The sequence below is a fragment of the Amphiura filiformis genome, chromosome 1, assembly GCF_039555335.1.
Source record: "Amphiura filiformis chromosome 1, Afil_fr2py, whole genome shotgun sequence".
Lineage (NCBI taxonomy): Eukaryota > Metazoa > Echinodermata > Ophiuroidea > Amphilepidida > Amphiuridae > Amphiura > Amphiura filiformis.
Window position 1 is genome coordinate 8720470 of NC_092628.1, and position 16431 is coordinate 8736900.

At 39.2% G+C, this 16431-nt stretch overlaps 1 protein-coding gene across 1 annotated transcript in view; it reads right to left on the bottom strand.

Moving 5' to 3' along the window:
• The window catches only part of LOC140155282 (uncharacterized), a 142774-nt gene that overhangs the window by 18396 nt on the left and 107947 nt on the right, over positions 1-16431 (bottom strand). Inside the window, exons 12-21 of the mRNA XM_072178053.1 lie at positions 13848-13913; positions 13659-13671; positions 10209-10499; positions 9399-9544; positions 7368-7712; positions 6447-6696; positions 5667-6167; positions 4143-4218; positions 3927-4108; positions 378-3239 (exon numbers count right to left, since the gene is read on the bottom strand). Of these exons, the coding sequence (XP_072034154.1) occupies positions 378-3239; positions 3927-4108; positions 4143-4218; positions 5667-6167; positions 6447-6696; positions 7368-7712; positions 9399-9544; positions 10209-10499; positions 13659-13671; positions 13848-13913 (4732 nt within the window). The remainder of the gene's footprint in view (positions 1-377; positions 3240-3926; positions 4109-4142; positions 4219-5666; positions 6168-6446; positions 6697-7367; positions 7713-9398; positions 9545-10208; positions 10500-13658; positions 13672-13847; positions 13914-16431) is intronic.

Sequence of the window (16431 nt, forward strand, 5' to 3'; positions counted from 1 at the left end):
TATGTTAGATAGCAGGTAGTGTACACATTTGCCCATATGTTCATACTCAATAAATATGACACACACACAACTACAGTGCAAACTTGTTAACATGAACTCTGTTAATTAATCAAGCATAATTATATTCTATACTATAATGTAACCTGACAACATAAATTCCTGTTAACACAAACTAAATTATGAGGGCCAGACAAGTTTGTGCTAACATCACATTGCACTTATGCATCAGTATTAGCATTAACAAATGTCATTTAATGCACTCTTGAATTACAAAAAAAAAATCAATTTGCAACAACTTTTAATGCCCCTTTTACAATTTTGCTTTCTAAATTCCTCTAAAAATTGACATGAAACAATATCAAAATGTCCCAAAATACCTTGTGTTGTTGATGCAGAGGTTGTTAAGCCTTCAGAAACTTCTTTTGCTGTTGATTGAACAGGACTGACAGGAGTAGTAGATTCAGGCTGTGTTAGCTCTTCTCCTGTAGTTGATTCAGCAGCGCTGACTGGAGTGGTAGATTCAGGCTGTGTTACCTCTTCTCCTGTAGTTGATTCAGCAGCACTGACTGAAGTGGTGGATTCAGGCTGTGTTACCTCTTCTCCTGTAGTTGATTCAGCAGCGCTGACTGGAGTGGTGGATTCAGGCTGTGTTATTTTTTCTCCTGTAGTAGATTCTGGCAGACTGACAGGAGTGGTAGCTTCAGGCTTAGTAACCTCTTCCTCCATAGTTGTTTCAGCTGGCATTACAGTAGTTGCAAATTCTACAGGGGTTATTTCTTCTGCAGTTGTAGATTCAGCAGCTGTGCCAGCTGTAGTCTGTGCTTCAGTCACATTGCTACAGAGCTTTGTTGCTTCATCACTGCCATCAAAACAGTCTGGTGCACCATCACATACCCATGTGTCATTAATACACCCACCACTGACACATTGAAACTCATAGTCCAGGTCACAAACACAGCCAGTAGTTTCATCACTGTTATCGTCACAGTCGGTAAAGTAATCACATGTGTAGTTCAGAGATATACAAGCTAGAACATCAGCACATGTAAATTCATCTTCAGAACATACAAGAGAGGTTGTTGTTGATTCAGCAGGACTGACAGGAGTGGTAGATTCAGGTTGTGTTACCTCTTCTCCTGTAGTTGATTCAGCAGCGCTCACTGGAGTTGTGGATTTAGGCTGTGTTACCTCTTCTCCTGTAGTTGATTCAGCACGACTGACAGGAGTGGTAGATGCAGGCTGTATTACCTCTTCTCCTGTAGTAGATTCAGCAGCGCTGACTGGAGTGGTGGATGCAGGCTGTGTTAGCTCTTCTCCTGTAGTTGATTCAGTAGCGCTGACTAGAGTGGTAGATGCAGGCTGTGTTACCTCTTCTCCTGTAGTAGATTCAGCAGCACTGACAGGAGTGGTATATGCAGGCTGTGTTACATCTTCTCCTGTAGTTGATTCAGCAGGGCTGACCTGAGTGGTGGATGCAGGCTGTGTTACCTCTTCTCCTGTAGTTGATTCAGCAGCACTGACTGGAGTGGTGGATGGAGGCTGTGTTACCTCTTCTCCTGTAGTTGATTCAGCAGCGCTGACTGGAGTGGTGGATGTAGGCTGAGTTACCTCTTCTCCTGTAGTTGATTCCGCAGGACTGACAGGAGTGGTAGATTCAGGCTGTGTTTCCTCTTCTCCTGTAGTTGATTCTGCAGGACTGACAGGAGTGGTAGATTCAGGCTGTGTTACCTCTTCTCCTGTAGTTGATTCAGCAGCGCTGACCGGAGTGGTGGATGCAGGTTGTGTTACCTCTTCACCAGAAGTTGATTCAGCAGCGCTGACTGGAGTGGTAGATGCAGGCTGTGTTACCTCTTCTCCTGTAGTTGATTCCACAGCGCTAACTGGAGTGGTGGATTTAGGCTTGGTAACCTCTTCCTCCATAGTTGTTTCAGCTGGCATTACAGTAGTTGCAAATTCTGCAGGGGTTATTTCTTCTGCAGTTGTAGATTCAGCAGCTGTGCCAGCTGTAGTCTGTGCTTCAGTCACATTGCTACACATCTCAGTTGCTTCATCACTGCCATCAAAACAGTCTGGTGCACCATCACATACCCATGTGTTATTAATACACCCACCACTGACACATTGAAACTCATAGTTGAGGTCACAAACACAGCCAGTAGTTTCATCACTGTTATCGTCACAGTCGGTAAAGTAATCACATGTGTAGTTCAGAGATATACAAGCTAGACCATCAGCACATGTAAATTCATCTTCAGAACAAACAAGAGAGGTTGTTGATTCATCAGGACTGACAGGAGTGGTAGATTCAGGTTGTGTTACCTCTTCTCCTGTAGTTGATGCAGCAGCGCTCACTGGAGTGGTGGATGCAGGCTCTGTTACCTCTTCTGTAGTTGATTCAGCAGCGCTCACTGGAGTGGTGGATGCAGGCTGTGTTATCTCTTCTCCTGTAGTTGATTCAGCAGGACTGACAGGAGTGGTAGATGCAGGCTGTGTTACGTCTTCTCCTGTAGTTGATTCAGCAGCGCTGACTGGAGTGGTAGATGCAAGCTGTGTTACCTCTTCTCCTGTAGTTGATTCAGCAGCGCTGACTGGAGAGGTGGATGCAGGTTGTGTTACCTCTTCACCAGTAGTTGATTCAGCAGCACTGACTGGAGTGGTAGATTCAGGCTGTGTTACCTTTTCTCCTGTAGTTGATTCAGCAGGACTGACAGGAGTGGTAGATGCAGGCTGTGTTACCTCTTCTCCTGTAGTTGATTCAGCAGCGCTGACTGGAGTGGTAGATGCAGGCTGTGTTACCTCTTCTCCTGTAGTTGATTCAGCAGCACTGACCGGAGTGGTGGATGCAGGTTGTGTTACCTCTTCACCAGTAGTTGATTCAGCAGCACTGACTGAGGTGGTAGATTCAGGCTGTGTTACCTCTTCTCCTGTAGTTGATTCTGCAGGACTGACAGGAGTGGTAGATGCAGGTTGTGTTACCTCTTCTCCTGTAGTTGACTCTGCAGGACTGGCAGGAGTGGTAGCCTTTGGTTGGGTTACCTCTTCTCCTGTTGTTGATTCAGCTTGACTGACTGGAGTGGTAGATTCAGGCTGTGTTACCTCTTCTCCTGTAGTTGATTCAGCACGACTGACAGGAGTGGTAGATTTTGGCTGGGTTACCTCTTCTCCTGTAGTTGATTCAGCTGGACTGACAGGAGTAGTAACTTGTGGTTTGGTCATTTGTTCTTCAGTAGTCAATGTTTCTGTAAATGGTATAAGCATAGAAAATATTGTTTGTTTATTATACTTTATTTAATTTCATTACTTTGATGATTTCAAAAGAATTCTGTTAAAAAGCCCACTTTGCTATAGACAGGTTTTGACCATTCATGGTCAAGTTTTCTGGAGCATGTGCACTTAATAGGATAAATTTGAACCATTGCATTAAAACGCGATTGAACAGCTTAAAAAAAAATCCCTATCGCCATGTGTATGCATAGACAACCATTTTTGGTAACATTCTTTGAGAATATTGGTTGTATATTGTGGTATATGTGAAAATTTGTTTGATAACATAGTGATAGATTATCAAAAACTGAACATGGGAAAACACCACCAGGTGGATAATTCATCGGGTGTATTACTAACTTATCTACGCGACACAATAGGTTTTCTAGAAAATAGCAATATAAAATTTGCCCTCGATCAGCAGTAATACACATTTTTAAGAATAAAATTATTGAAATTCTTTGCAATGATTGACCACACCTTTGTAAGGTTACATTTTAATTAAGTTAAAATAATGTTTAAAAAATGTCTTGTACCCATCTCTATTCATATTCAAATACAAGATGGGATGTGAACAGTTGGAGTAAATATTTTGCCTGGTTAAACACAATTTAATTTATTGATCTCAAAATGACACGGAAAAACAAAATCATAACACTCACCACCCAATGTCATAATAATCCTCTCTGGACTCACAGCAATTTCATTTCCAGCTTTTGAAAGAGCCAAAACTTTCATTTCATATTGTTCTCCTGCCAGCAGCTCTAATATCACAAGTGATCTATTAGCTGGTGCAACCAAGGTTGAATTAGTGAAATCTTCCATGCTGGATGCAGGGACGATACTGGACAATAAAACCAGTGATGTTGGACTCCAACTCTTCAGGCCAATCCCAGGTTACACTGATGCTATTTTCTGTTGATTCATCTGCAATAATCTCGATCAATGTAGGCTCTGAAAAGAAAGGAGTAAAAATAAGCATAAATTATGTTTACCCAATTATTTATTGTTATGCTTATGGTAATATCAATAATGAGATGCTCTGACATAATGCAAGACTATGTGACTGAAGTGTTTGTTGATCAATATATCCTGGTATGCACATTTCACAACAATCATCAAAAACAGTCTTTTTACTGTCGCCTAAGCTTTGTAAAATATTGTATCACTATTGTGATCTGCTTCTAAAATACTAAAACCACTGCATGATATACACCTAGCAACATTTAGTTATCATCAAAACTACCTAAACCCAGTGCACCTGGAGCACTTGGTGTTGAAAATAAAGTAATTAATCCACTAGTTTTATTGACTGTGAAACTTTTAAAACTGCTGTGCCATCTTGACTATTTGAATTTGAATTTGTTTCAATTCAAGTACAGTGACTTTGGCGTCAATTATGGTAGCCCTGCTACATTGTCAACTCAAAATATCATCATTCTGGTAATCCCTCATAACCCAAATAGCTGCTAGGTCCCATAAACTTATGGAAAGTGGAAGTTAAAAACTCTACAGAGTTTGAGGGCCTGTGTTGATTAATAATGATATAGTCTGCATTACCAGTCATTATACACAGTATCGGGGGAAGGTTTACTGAAGGGCTAAAAAACCACCCATTATGACATGACTAAATTTTGAATTTCCATTGTGATATTCCAGGTTCCTGCACTAACAGGAAAAATCATAATAGAGATGCACTAATTATCTAATTAACACTAATTAATTCGTCGGTCGCAACACATAGTGGCGTACGTGAAGGACAAAATGCGTTTCTAAGCAAAACGTTTTTGATGGATATGCTACTAGTAATGGAGACGATACTCCTCCACTTTTATCTCTCAGTGACCCGATTCCATATGAAATTAAAGTTTAAGGTTCAAACTATTAAACTGTATCTTTAATAGTTAACAAGGAATAACTATTATAGGATAATAGCTAGCTCTAAACCTATACGCCACTATGTGAAACAGAAAATTTGGAAAATCGCTCTACGCCACTATGTGTTGCGACCGACAAATTGCCTTTTCAGATATGTTAGATAGCAGGTAGTGTACACATTTGCCCATATTTTCATACTCAATAAATATGACACACACACAAGTACAGTGCAAACTTGTTAACATGAACTCTGTTAATTAATCAAGCATAATTATATTCTATACTATAATGTAACCTGACAACATAAATTCCTGTTAACACAAACTAAATTATGAGGGCCAGACAAGTTTGTGCTAACATCATATAGCACTTATGCATCGGTATTAGCATTAGCAAATGTCATTAAATGCACTCTTGAATTACAAAAAAAAAATTAATTTGCAACAACTTTTAATGCCCCTTTTATAATTTTGCTTTCAAAATTCCAAAAATTGACAAGAAACAATATCAAAGTCCCAACATACCTTGCGTTGTTGATGCAGAGGTTGTTAAGCCTTCAGACACTTCTTTTCCTGCTGTTGATTGAACAGGACTGACAGGAGAGGTAGATTCAGGCTGTGTTACCTCTTCCCCTGTAGTAGATTCTGGCGGACTGACAGGAGTGGTAGCTTCAGGCTTGGTAACCTCTTCCTCCATAGTTGTTTCAGCTGGCATTACAGTAGTTGCAAATTCTGTAGGGGTTATTTCTTCTGCAGTTGTAGATTCAGCAGCTGTGCCAGCTGTAGTCTGTGCTTCAGTAACATTGTTACAGAGCTCAGTTGCTTCATCACTGCCATCAAAACAGTCTGGTGCACCATCACATACCCATGTGTTATTAATACACCCACCACTGACACATTGAAACTCATAGTCGAGGTCACAAACACAGCCAGTAGTTTCATCACTGTTATCTTCACAGTCGGTAAAGTAATCACATGTGTAGTTCAGAGATATACAAGCTAGACCATCAGCACATGTAAATTCATCTTCAGAACATACAAGAGAGGTTGTTGATTCAGCAGGACTGACAGGAGTGGTAGATTCAGGTTGTGTTACCTCTTCTCCTGTAGTTGATTCAGCAGCGCTCACTGGAGTTGTGGATTTAGGCTGTGTTACCTCTTCTCCTGTAGTTGATTCAGCAGGACTGACAGGAGTGGTAGATGCAGGCTGTGTTACCTCTTCTCCTGTAGTTGATTCAGCAGCCCTGACTGGAGTGGTGGATTCAGGATGTGTTACCTCTTCTCCTGTAGTAGATTCTGGCGGACTGACAGGAGTGGTAGCTTCAGGCTTGGTAACCTCTTCCTCCATAGTTGTTTCAGCTGGCATTACAGTAGTTGCAAATTCTGCAGGGGTTATTTCTTCTGCAGTTGTAGATTCAGCAGCTGTACCAGCTGTAGTCTGTGCTTCAGTCACATTGCTACAGAGCTCAGTTGCTTCATCACTGCCATCAAAACAGTCTGGTGCACCATCACATACCCATGTGTTATTAATACACCCACCACTGACACATTGAAACTCATAGTCGAGGTCACAAACACAGCCAGTAGTTTCATCACTGTTATCTTCACAGTCGGTAAAGTAATCACATGTGTAGTTCAGAGATATACAAGCTAGACCATCAGACATGTAAATTCATCTTCAGAACATACAAGAGAGGTTGTTGATTCAGCAGGACTGACAGGAGTGGTAGATTCAGGTTGTGTTACCTCTTCTCCTGTAGTTGATTCAGCAGCGCTCACTGGAGTTGTGGATTTAGGCTGTGTTACCTCTTCTCCTGTAGTTGATTCAGCAGGACTGACAGGTGTGGTAGATGCAGGCTGTGTTACCTCTTCTCCTGTAGTTGATTCAGCAGGACTGACAGGAGTGGTAGATGCAGGCTGTGTTACCTCTTCTCCTGTAGTTGATTCAGCAGGACTGACAGGAGTGGTAGATGCAGGCTGTGTTACCTCTTCTCCTGTAGTTGATTCAGCAGGACTGACTGGAGTGGTAGATGCAGGCTGTGTTACCTCTTCTCCTGTAGTTGATTCAGCAGGACTGACAGGAGTGGTAGATGCAGGCTGTGTTACCTCTTCTCCTGTAGTTGATTCAGCAGGACTGACAGGAGTGGTAGATGCAGGCTGTGTTACCTCTTCTCCTGTAGTTGATTCAGCAGGACTGACTGGAGTGGTAGATGCAGGCTGTGTTACCTCTTCTCCTGTAGTTGATTCTGCAGCGCTGACTGGAGTAGTAGATTCAGGTTGTGTTACCTCTTCTCCTGTAGTAGATTCTGGAGGACTGACATGAGTAGTAGCTTCAGGCTTGGTAACCTCTTCCTCCATAGTTGTTTCAGCTGGCTTTACAGTAGTTGCAAATTCTGCAGGGGTTACTTCTTCTGCAGTTGTAGATTCAGCAGCTGTGCCAACTGTAGTCAGTGCTTCAGTCACATTGCTACAGAGCTCAGTTGCTTCATCACTACCATCAAAACAGTCTGGTGCACCATCACATACCCATGTGTCATTAATACACCCACCACTGACACATTGAAACTCATACTCGAGGTCACAAACACAGTCAGTAGTTTCATCACTGTTATCTTCACAGTCGGTAAAGTAATCACATGTGTAGTTCAGAGATATACAAGCTAGACCATCAGCACATGTAAATTCATCTTCCGGACATACAAGAGACGTAGTTGATTCAGCAGCGCTGACTGGAGTGGTAGATTCAGGCTGTGTTACCTCTTCTCCGGTAGTTGATTCAGCAGCGCTGACAGGAGTGGTAGATTCAGGCTGTGTTACCTCTTCTCCTGTAGTTGATTCAGCAGCGCTGACAGGAGTAGTAGATTCAGGCTGGGTTACCTCTTCTCCTGTAGTTGATTCAGCAGGACTGACTGGAGTGGTGGATTCAGGCTGTGTTACCTCTTCTCCTGTAGTTGATTCAGCAGGACTGAATGGAGTGGTGTATTCAGGCTGTGTTACCTTTTCTCCTGTAGTTGATTCAGCAGCGCTGGCAGGAGTGGTAGATTCAGGCTGGGTTACCTCTTCTCCTGTAGTTGATTCAGCAGCGCTGATTGGAGTGGTAGATTCAGGCTGGGTTACCTCTTCTCCTGTAGTTGATTCAGCAGGACTGACTGGAGTGGTGGATTCAGGCTGTGTTACCTCTTCTCCTGTAGTTGATTCAGCAGGACTGAATGGAGTGGTGTATTCAGGCTGTGTTACCTTTTCTCCTGTAGTTGATTCAGCAGCGCTGGCAGGAGTGGTAGATTCAGGCTGGGTTACCTCTTCTCCTGTAGTTGATTCAGCAGCGCTGATTGGAGTGGTAGATTCAGGCTGGGTTACCTCTTCTCCTGTAGTTGATTCAGCAGCCCTGACAGGAGTGGTAGATTCAGGCTGGGTTACCTCTTCTCCTGTAGTTGATTCAGCAGCGCTGATTGGAGTGGTCGATTCAGGCTGGGTTACCTCTTCTCCTGTAGTTGATTCAGCAGCACTGACTGGAGTGGTAGATTCAGGCTGTGTTACCTCTTTTCCTGTAGTTGATTCAGCAGGACTGAATGGAGTGGTGTATTCAGGCTGTGTTACCTTTTCTCCTGTAGTTGATTCAGCAGCGCTGGCAGGAGTGGTAGATTCAGGCTGGGTTACCTCTTCTCCTGTAGTTGATTCAGCAGCGCTGACTGGAGTGGTGGATTCAGGTTGTGTTACCTCTTCTGCTGTAGTTGATTCAGCAGCGCTGACTGGAGTGGTGGATTCAGGCTGGGTTACCTCTTCTCCTGTAGTTGATTCAGCTGGACTGACTGGAGTGGTAGATTCAGGTTGTGTTACCTCTTTTCCTGTAGTTGATTCTGCTGGACTTACAGGTGTCGTAGATTCAGGCTGGATTACCTCCTCTCCTGTAGTTGATTCAGCAGGACTGACTGGAGTGGTAGATTCAGGCTGGGTTACCTCTTCTCCTGTAGTTGATTCAGCAGGACTGACTGGAGTGGTAGATTCAGGCTGGGTTACCTCTTCTCCTGTAGTTGATTCAGCAGTGCTGACAGGAGTGGTAGATTCAGGCTGGGTTACCTCTTCTCCTGTAGTTGATTCAGCAGCGCTGACTGGAGTGGTAGATTCAGGTTGTGTTGCCTCTTCTCCTGTAGTTGATTCAGCTGGACTTTCAGGTGTTGTAGATTCAGGCTGGGTTACCTCTTCTCCGGTAGTTGATTCAGCAGGACTGACTAGAGTGGTGGATTCAGGCTGTGTTACCTCTTCTCCTGTAGTTGATTCTGCTGGACTTACAGGTGTCGTCGATTCAGGCTTGGTTACCTCTTCTCTGGTTGTTGATTCAGCAATAGTGACAGGAGTGGTAAGTTGTGGCAGAGTTGTGAGTGTTTCTGTTGTTGACCCAGTAACTGTAGAGAAAAACAAAGGTTGAATATTGATTTGAATGTTGATTATACAATCTTATTACACAATTAACTAATAACAGATATGTAATTAATTTTAATTTGTGTATCTTCTTCTAGGTTATGGAAAGCTGCTGTTGAAACTGCCATAAGTATACCCTGTATCATTTTAACAAAGCACAAGTTCTGTCATAAATAGGGCTGGTGTTGACAAGACTGTTGTCCACAACTTTGTTGTCAAAACAACTTTCCTGATTGTCGAGACGCATGGACTAATCAACAAGGAATAGTCATTAAAAATATCAAGCTTAAGAAACTTCTAGATATTAAAAAACAAATTTAGCATAAGATGACAATGATATGGTGGATTAATAGACTTCATTTATCATTTTGTAGTGGAAAGTATTTGACAATAATATTATGATGTAAATAAACAAAGCATAACATGGTTTCTGAACTTAATATTTTGACTTTATTGATGTATTGCTTTGTCAACAACTTGCCAATGTCGGATCTTGAGATTTGACGATTCAACAATGAAAGTTCTACTCTGCAACAGCCCTTGTCATGAACCACAACAGGAAAAACCAATTTAACATTTCAAACCTTTTCCCAAATGTTTCCATTTGTATTGAAAGAAACACAAAATAAGTCAAATCATAACACTCACCACCCAGTGTTGTAATAATCCTCTCTGGACTCACAGCGATTTCATTTCCAGCTTTTGAAAGAGCCAAAACTTTCATTTCATATTGTTCTCCTGGCAGCAGCTCTAATATCACAAGTGATCTATTAGCTGGTGCAACCAAGGTTGAATTAGTGAAATCTTCCATGCTGGATGCGGGACGATACTGGACAATAAAACCAGTGATATTGGACTCCAACTCTTCAGGCCAATCCCAGGTTACACTGATGCTATTTTCTGTTGATTCCTCTGCAATAATATCAATCAATGTTGGTTCTGAAAATAAACAAGGAGAAATATAAATTATGTTATAGAAGTTACTTATTGTTGATATGACAATATCAATAATGAGATGCTTTGACACATGACATGTGTAACTGAAGTCTTTGTCTATTAGCCACATACAGGGGAAATAATAATTAGGCATGGCACACTAGCACAAGTAAACATGACATGCATAGGCAGGGACAGTCTGTGTAGCTCAGTGGTTAGAGCGGTCACCCCCCAAGCGAGAGGTCTGGGGTTCACGTCCCCGCACTGGCAGGTATGTCCGGAGTTTTTACTCTGGTATATGCATACATGCCATGTTTCCATTTGTAATTTCATGTTTAATTCTGCTTGTGTGCGATGCGTAATTCTTCTTTCCCCCTGTATATTGATATATTACGATTATTTGATCTTGTGCGCTGGTTTGTAATGTTCAAATGTTTCTATGCTCCAGTGTTTGATGCATAAGCCTCTTCCCTTGTTTTTATTATCCACACCCTATCCTGATATGTCATTTATTGTAGCAATGAGCTCTTCGTCTTCTAAATTATAGACGGAACATTGATATGGTCTGACAACAAGATCCATGACTCTTGCTGCTGATTATGTCATCAGTACATACATTACCAATTTGAATAATAATATTTATATTCAATTTTCTATTGCATTAACATATTGTATTGTGTTAAATGTTGTTAGGTCAATAAATTGAAACAGCATATGACTAACTTTAGTATGAAAAAAAGTAACAGAAGAATCATGATATGACACTAATGAAGCGATAAACATGACCCAAATTTGTTTTCTTAGATGATAATGACCCCACAAAATTTCTTAGATGATATATGGAAAAGACAATGGAAAATGAGAGACGAGAAATTTCCCAAACCTTCAAGTGATTTATGAAGTTAATGAATAAAGCAGGAACAAACCCAGAAATAATGTGTTTGTAAAAAGATAACAAATTGAATTGCTGCTACTTTAAGCAGTTCATCGTTGCATGTTTCCAAAGATTTCACAAAGCCAATAATTACTACAGAAGCAAGCTGCAACTGAGAAATAGAAATGATGGTTGCTTAGTAATATTAAGCTGTAAAGCCTGAAGTGATAGAAGCAATGACATACTATGCACATTTTTTTTAAATTTATAAGCATTGAAAATATGAAGAGCTTTGTTGCAAAACCCCTTACATCCACTTTAGACTTTTTGAGAAAAACAGCTTCTTTTAATTGTGCAAGTATTACTTGTTCGATTTGATTCAATTTGGGATTGGATAAAGTGTTGATGAATAGAAACTAAAAGAATAGGTTTGGGACAATTTTCAAAGCTTCCTATTTATTTTATTATTTCTTTTATATCGCACCTTTTGTGGATGTAAGGGTTTTGCAACAAAATAAATTTACCCTTTTCTAGAAACCACCTTTGCAATCAAATTTGAGCCCATTTGTTTGCACTACATTATGTAACTTGACTAATGCTTTGAAAATCAAAAAGAAAAATTGAAATATCTCATTTACTTTTTTAATTATGAATTTTAATTAAATTCGGGAAAATGGCATTTTTTGGGTTTTTCCGAAGCTACACCTTTTGTTAATTAAAATGATTTTTTTCAAACATAGTGACCCAAAAACAGTTCCTTTTGGTTTTAATGGGTAAAGAACATTCCAGGCTACCATTATACATCAAAAAAATTAAAACAAAACAATTCTATTTTCATTTTAAGTTCAGATTTCCGGAAATTCCCTAAGATTTCCCAAGCGGGAAATATCGATAACTCGAAGGAAGGGAAGGTAGTATGAAGGTCAAACAACCACCAAAATGTGTATTTTTACCCACACTATAATATTATGCCAATAACTCAATTTGGCCAAAAGTGGATGTAAGGGGTTTTGAAACAAAGCTCTTCATATACACATATTTGATCTAGAGGCATTATGTTGGAAAATATTGCATGACATACCAATCTGACCTACAAGAATTTTGAGTACATATGAAAATTTGGCGTATTAAATGGTAGTTATACTTTACATATATATTAATTTCGGGTACCCTAAAGATTATGTGCTGTGAGATAAAAATGTTCTAATTAAGACAAAGCATTTAAGGTTCATATTTGTATGAGGACTAATTTATTTGCTTGCATTCGTTCACATGTTTTTTATTCAGAGGTATTTTGTTCAAAATTGTTTGATTAGCTGACGAATAAGCAAGAAATACTTTGTTGATGACAGCTCATGCGTTTGCACAAAAATAGATGTGTTCATTGGCCTATTACAGCGGTGTTTGTTAGCATATGTTGGTTGAGCATGGTTTTTAAATTTGCCTTTCTTGCTCACAGAGTTCCTTTGCCCCTGGGACATGAGCCTATCAAGGTGAGATATTTGCAAAAATGCAGTTGCATACTAAATTGACCAATATATTCTTGGGAATGCATTTGGTGAACATGGTAAATGTGACAGGTGTGAGGGGGAGTTCAGTTCAGCTGGTATAGATCTCTGAATGTCACTTTAAAGTATGTATTTTCAAAAGCCTTAAAAATTCTGTCAAAAAAAATACCAAATGTTCTGACTTTTTTTCAAAAATGTTCAGTCAAAATCTATAAAACTGGCTGATTTTACATGATTTTAGCCAAATTAAAAAATAATTCTCCAAAAACGCAAAATCTGGGTCGGGCGAGCCCCTTTTCTTTTCATCACCAAAGTAGTTAAAAAAGAACTCCTCCAAATATTACAATTTGCTTAATTTTACACACATCGACAATATTTATTTATAACATTCGGCTGAAGCCAGGCAAAGCCCAATAGTGGCCAGAGACTACTAAATTCAAGGGATGCCAACTGAATATGACAGGACATGGATATGAGAAGAGGTTTGATTTTAGAAGGAGGAGGAAAACCGGATCACCCGGAGAAAACCTGTCAGGACGAGCATGGATTAGCAACCAAACTCACATGTAGCAATGCGGGGATTGAACCTGGGACGCAGTGGTGAGAAGTGAGTGATAAGTCTAACTAACCTGTCCTCCCTAATTTGAAAATGGAAGCTTAAACATTTTTGGGAAAGGAACAACCTTGGGTGGGTATCCAAATGTTTCCTTTTCTTTTCAAATTAATGAAATGTGTGTCAAGTTATGAAACCAAATGTTTTTTATGGATTTATTTTCTTACCTGTTACATTAACCTTTGAAAATACAAAAAACAAAGTGACAGAGATCTTCCTTGAAGAAATGAACTTCTTATTTTTTGGAACCATTTCTAAAATGCGTATGTATGTGTGTATGATGGAAGAAGCATTGCTAGTTGGATCAATGAGTAAGCTTTTCCTTCCAAATGATACGATCTATTCAAAATACTTACTTTTAGGAAATTGTGTGATATTAAATGTAGGTGGAGGGCTTGTACAATTGCAGGGGGATGGGGAACCTGCAAGCATAAGACATAAATTAAATGCTTTAAAACTCATATAATTGAAAACAGTAAAACAAAGCAAGTATGTCACAGATCATGTTTATCTTAACCAATATTGGGTTAACAAATTTTCGAAATGTGAATCAATTCACAAAATTAAAAGTAAAATAAAAACAAGTAATGTGTGCTAAATACCATTTCAAATTTGTTTTAACAACAAGTTAATAATTGAATTAAAATCAAATTTGGAAACCAGAAACTTTTTCAAGCAACGGGCTTGCAGGGTAGTCCTGATGTGAGTTTGGTCAAGTCTTAGGCTTGCTGAAGGGTTTTCCAGCCCCACTAGAACAAGGGAACTTGTGTGGTTCAAAAAAAGTCCCAATTCCATAATTTTTTACTTTTTCTCTACCTGCCCCGTCTATATGGTCCTTTTTGTAATTCTGATGATGATGTATTTTGTCTGTTACATTTATTTTAGTTTTGGATATTTTATTGTCCTTATTCCCAAAATATGATACAATATTTATTCAAAAGAACTTTTGTAAGATGCAATAATTATTTCCAATGTTTTATTAATATATCGGATGTTTTATCAATGTATATTAATGCACCTAAATCCTATTGGCATTGGAACTGTACAATGATGTCCCAAAAACTGGGACCAAAATGTCACAAACTAAGATATTTTCCTAAAAAGTCATAAAACCTCAGTAACCTCAGTGTGACCTTTGACACCTCAATACATGGTCAATGTTGCACCTATGGCCCAGGTTTGATATCACCAACAATTCAATTGATTGATTGATTGATTTTATTTGGTTCCATAATACAAAATACATAAAAATATTATATTGCACAGTTTAAAATACATTACATAAATATAACACTTGACAAAATAAGAAATGTGAAGATAAAAATACACTAGGAACCGGGATAACCCATAAAGCCAATGTTTCAGGCTTATTTCCAATGGGGTCCTTGAAAGAAAGATTTTGGCAAAAAAGGCAAGAGTATAAACAAAAGAAGAAAGAAAGTTTTAGAAAGCACACAATGGACAACAGACCCCACTGGAAATTAGCCATTACTGAAAAGTTTCCTGATTGCACTCTTGAAATGATTAAGATTGGGGATATTTTGATGTCATTTGGAAGCATGTTCCAATCCCGAATTGCACTGTAATAAAAAGTAGTGCCAGCTGAACTTTTGATTTTAGGCACATGGAAATTAAAAAGCCGCCTTCTAGTATTATAGTTGTGAATTTCTGAGGTTTTGGTAAAAAACTGGCACAGGTATCTTGACACTTGACCCATAATAAATTTTGTGCACATGACATAATTTTAAAATTTTACTCGACACTCTACATTTAAAAAATTCAGACTGTTAAGTTCGGTTTGACCAATATGTGACCGGGGTTCTAGATGTAAAATATAGCGCACCATTTTATTTTGAGTGATTTGAAGTTTGTTTTTAAGCCGTTGACTGAGACCGAATACCATGAAGAAGATGAATAATCAAAGTGGCATTGAATTAAAGCCGAACACAGAATTTTGCGACAGTTTTGGTTGAGACAGCTGCCATTGCGATACATAAATTTCATCCTGGAATTTGCCTTTTGAATAATATTGTTTGCAATTGCTTCCCCAGACACAGATTGGTCAATGTTAATACCCAAATATTTCACAGACTCCTGGCCTTTGATAATCTGGCCAGAGCATTCAACAGAAAAATTTTCAACATTTTTTATTTTCCTTTTGGATCCGAAGATAATACTTTCAGTCTTGCCGAGATGTAAAGACAATTTGTTGTCTACCAGCCAATTGCTGCAAGACTCAAGAACTTGGCCTAATTTTGTGATATGACACTAGGATCTGTATGAGAAAATAGGATTGTACTGTCGTCTGCATACAACATCAATTTACAGTCTGGGTCTATACTAATGATCATATCATTAATGTAACATAAAAATAAGAGTGGCCCCAGTATGCTACCCTGGGGCACACCACATGAAATATTAAGGGAATATCAACTGTTAGTGACAACCATTTGAGAATGTCACATGCAACACCCCCCCCCCCAACACACACACACCCACACTAAAGAGAAGAAAAGTGATTACAGAATCTGTCTTCTCCCACAAAAGACAGAAAGCTACAACATTATAACAAACAGTGTTAGTTGGTAATTCATCTGGTGCATCACATTTTGAGGTACTTAGCCTGTAGGTTTTATATATGGTTTTCTTCCAATTGGCTAAGTCCCAAAGAAGAAAATGGCTCAATTAATTGGCAACTATTAATTAATTTGGCATATAGTAAAGATTCTAGTAACATACACCCTATCCATCATTATTCAAGTTCAGAAAAATGGGATCAGCAACAATTTTGCTCAGCACATTATGATGTATAGTGTGACATACACTATTGAAGTAAAATTTTCCATTTTGGGGTCCAGTTACTTAAAAAACCAGGAGTCAACTTGGTACATCTTTATTCAATGTTTACATCGAATTTCTGAGCCTGGGCTTAAAATTACA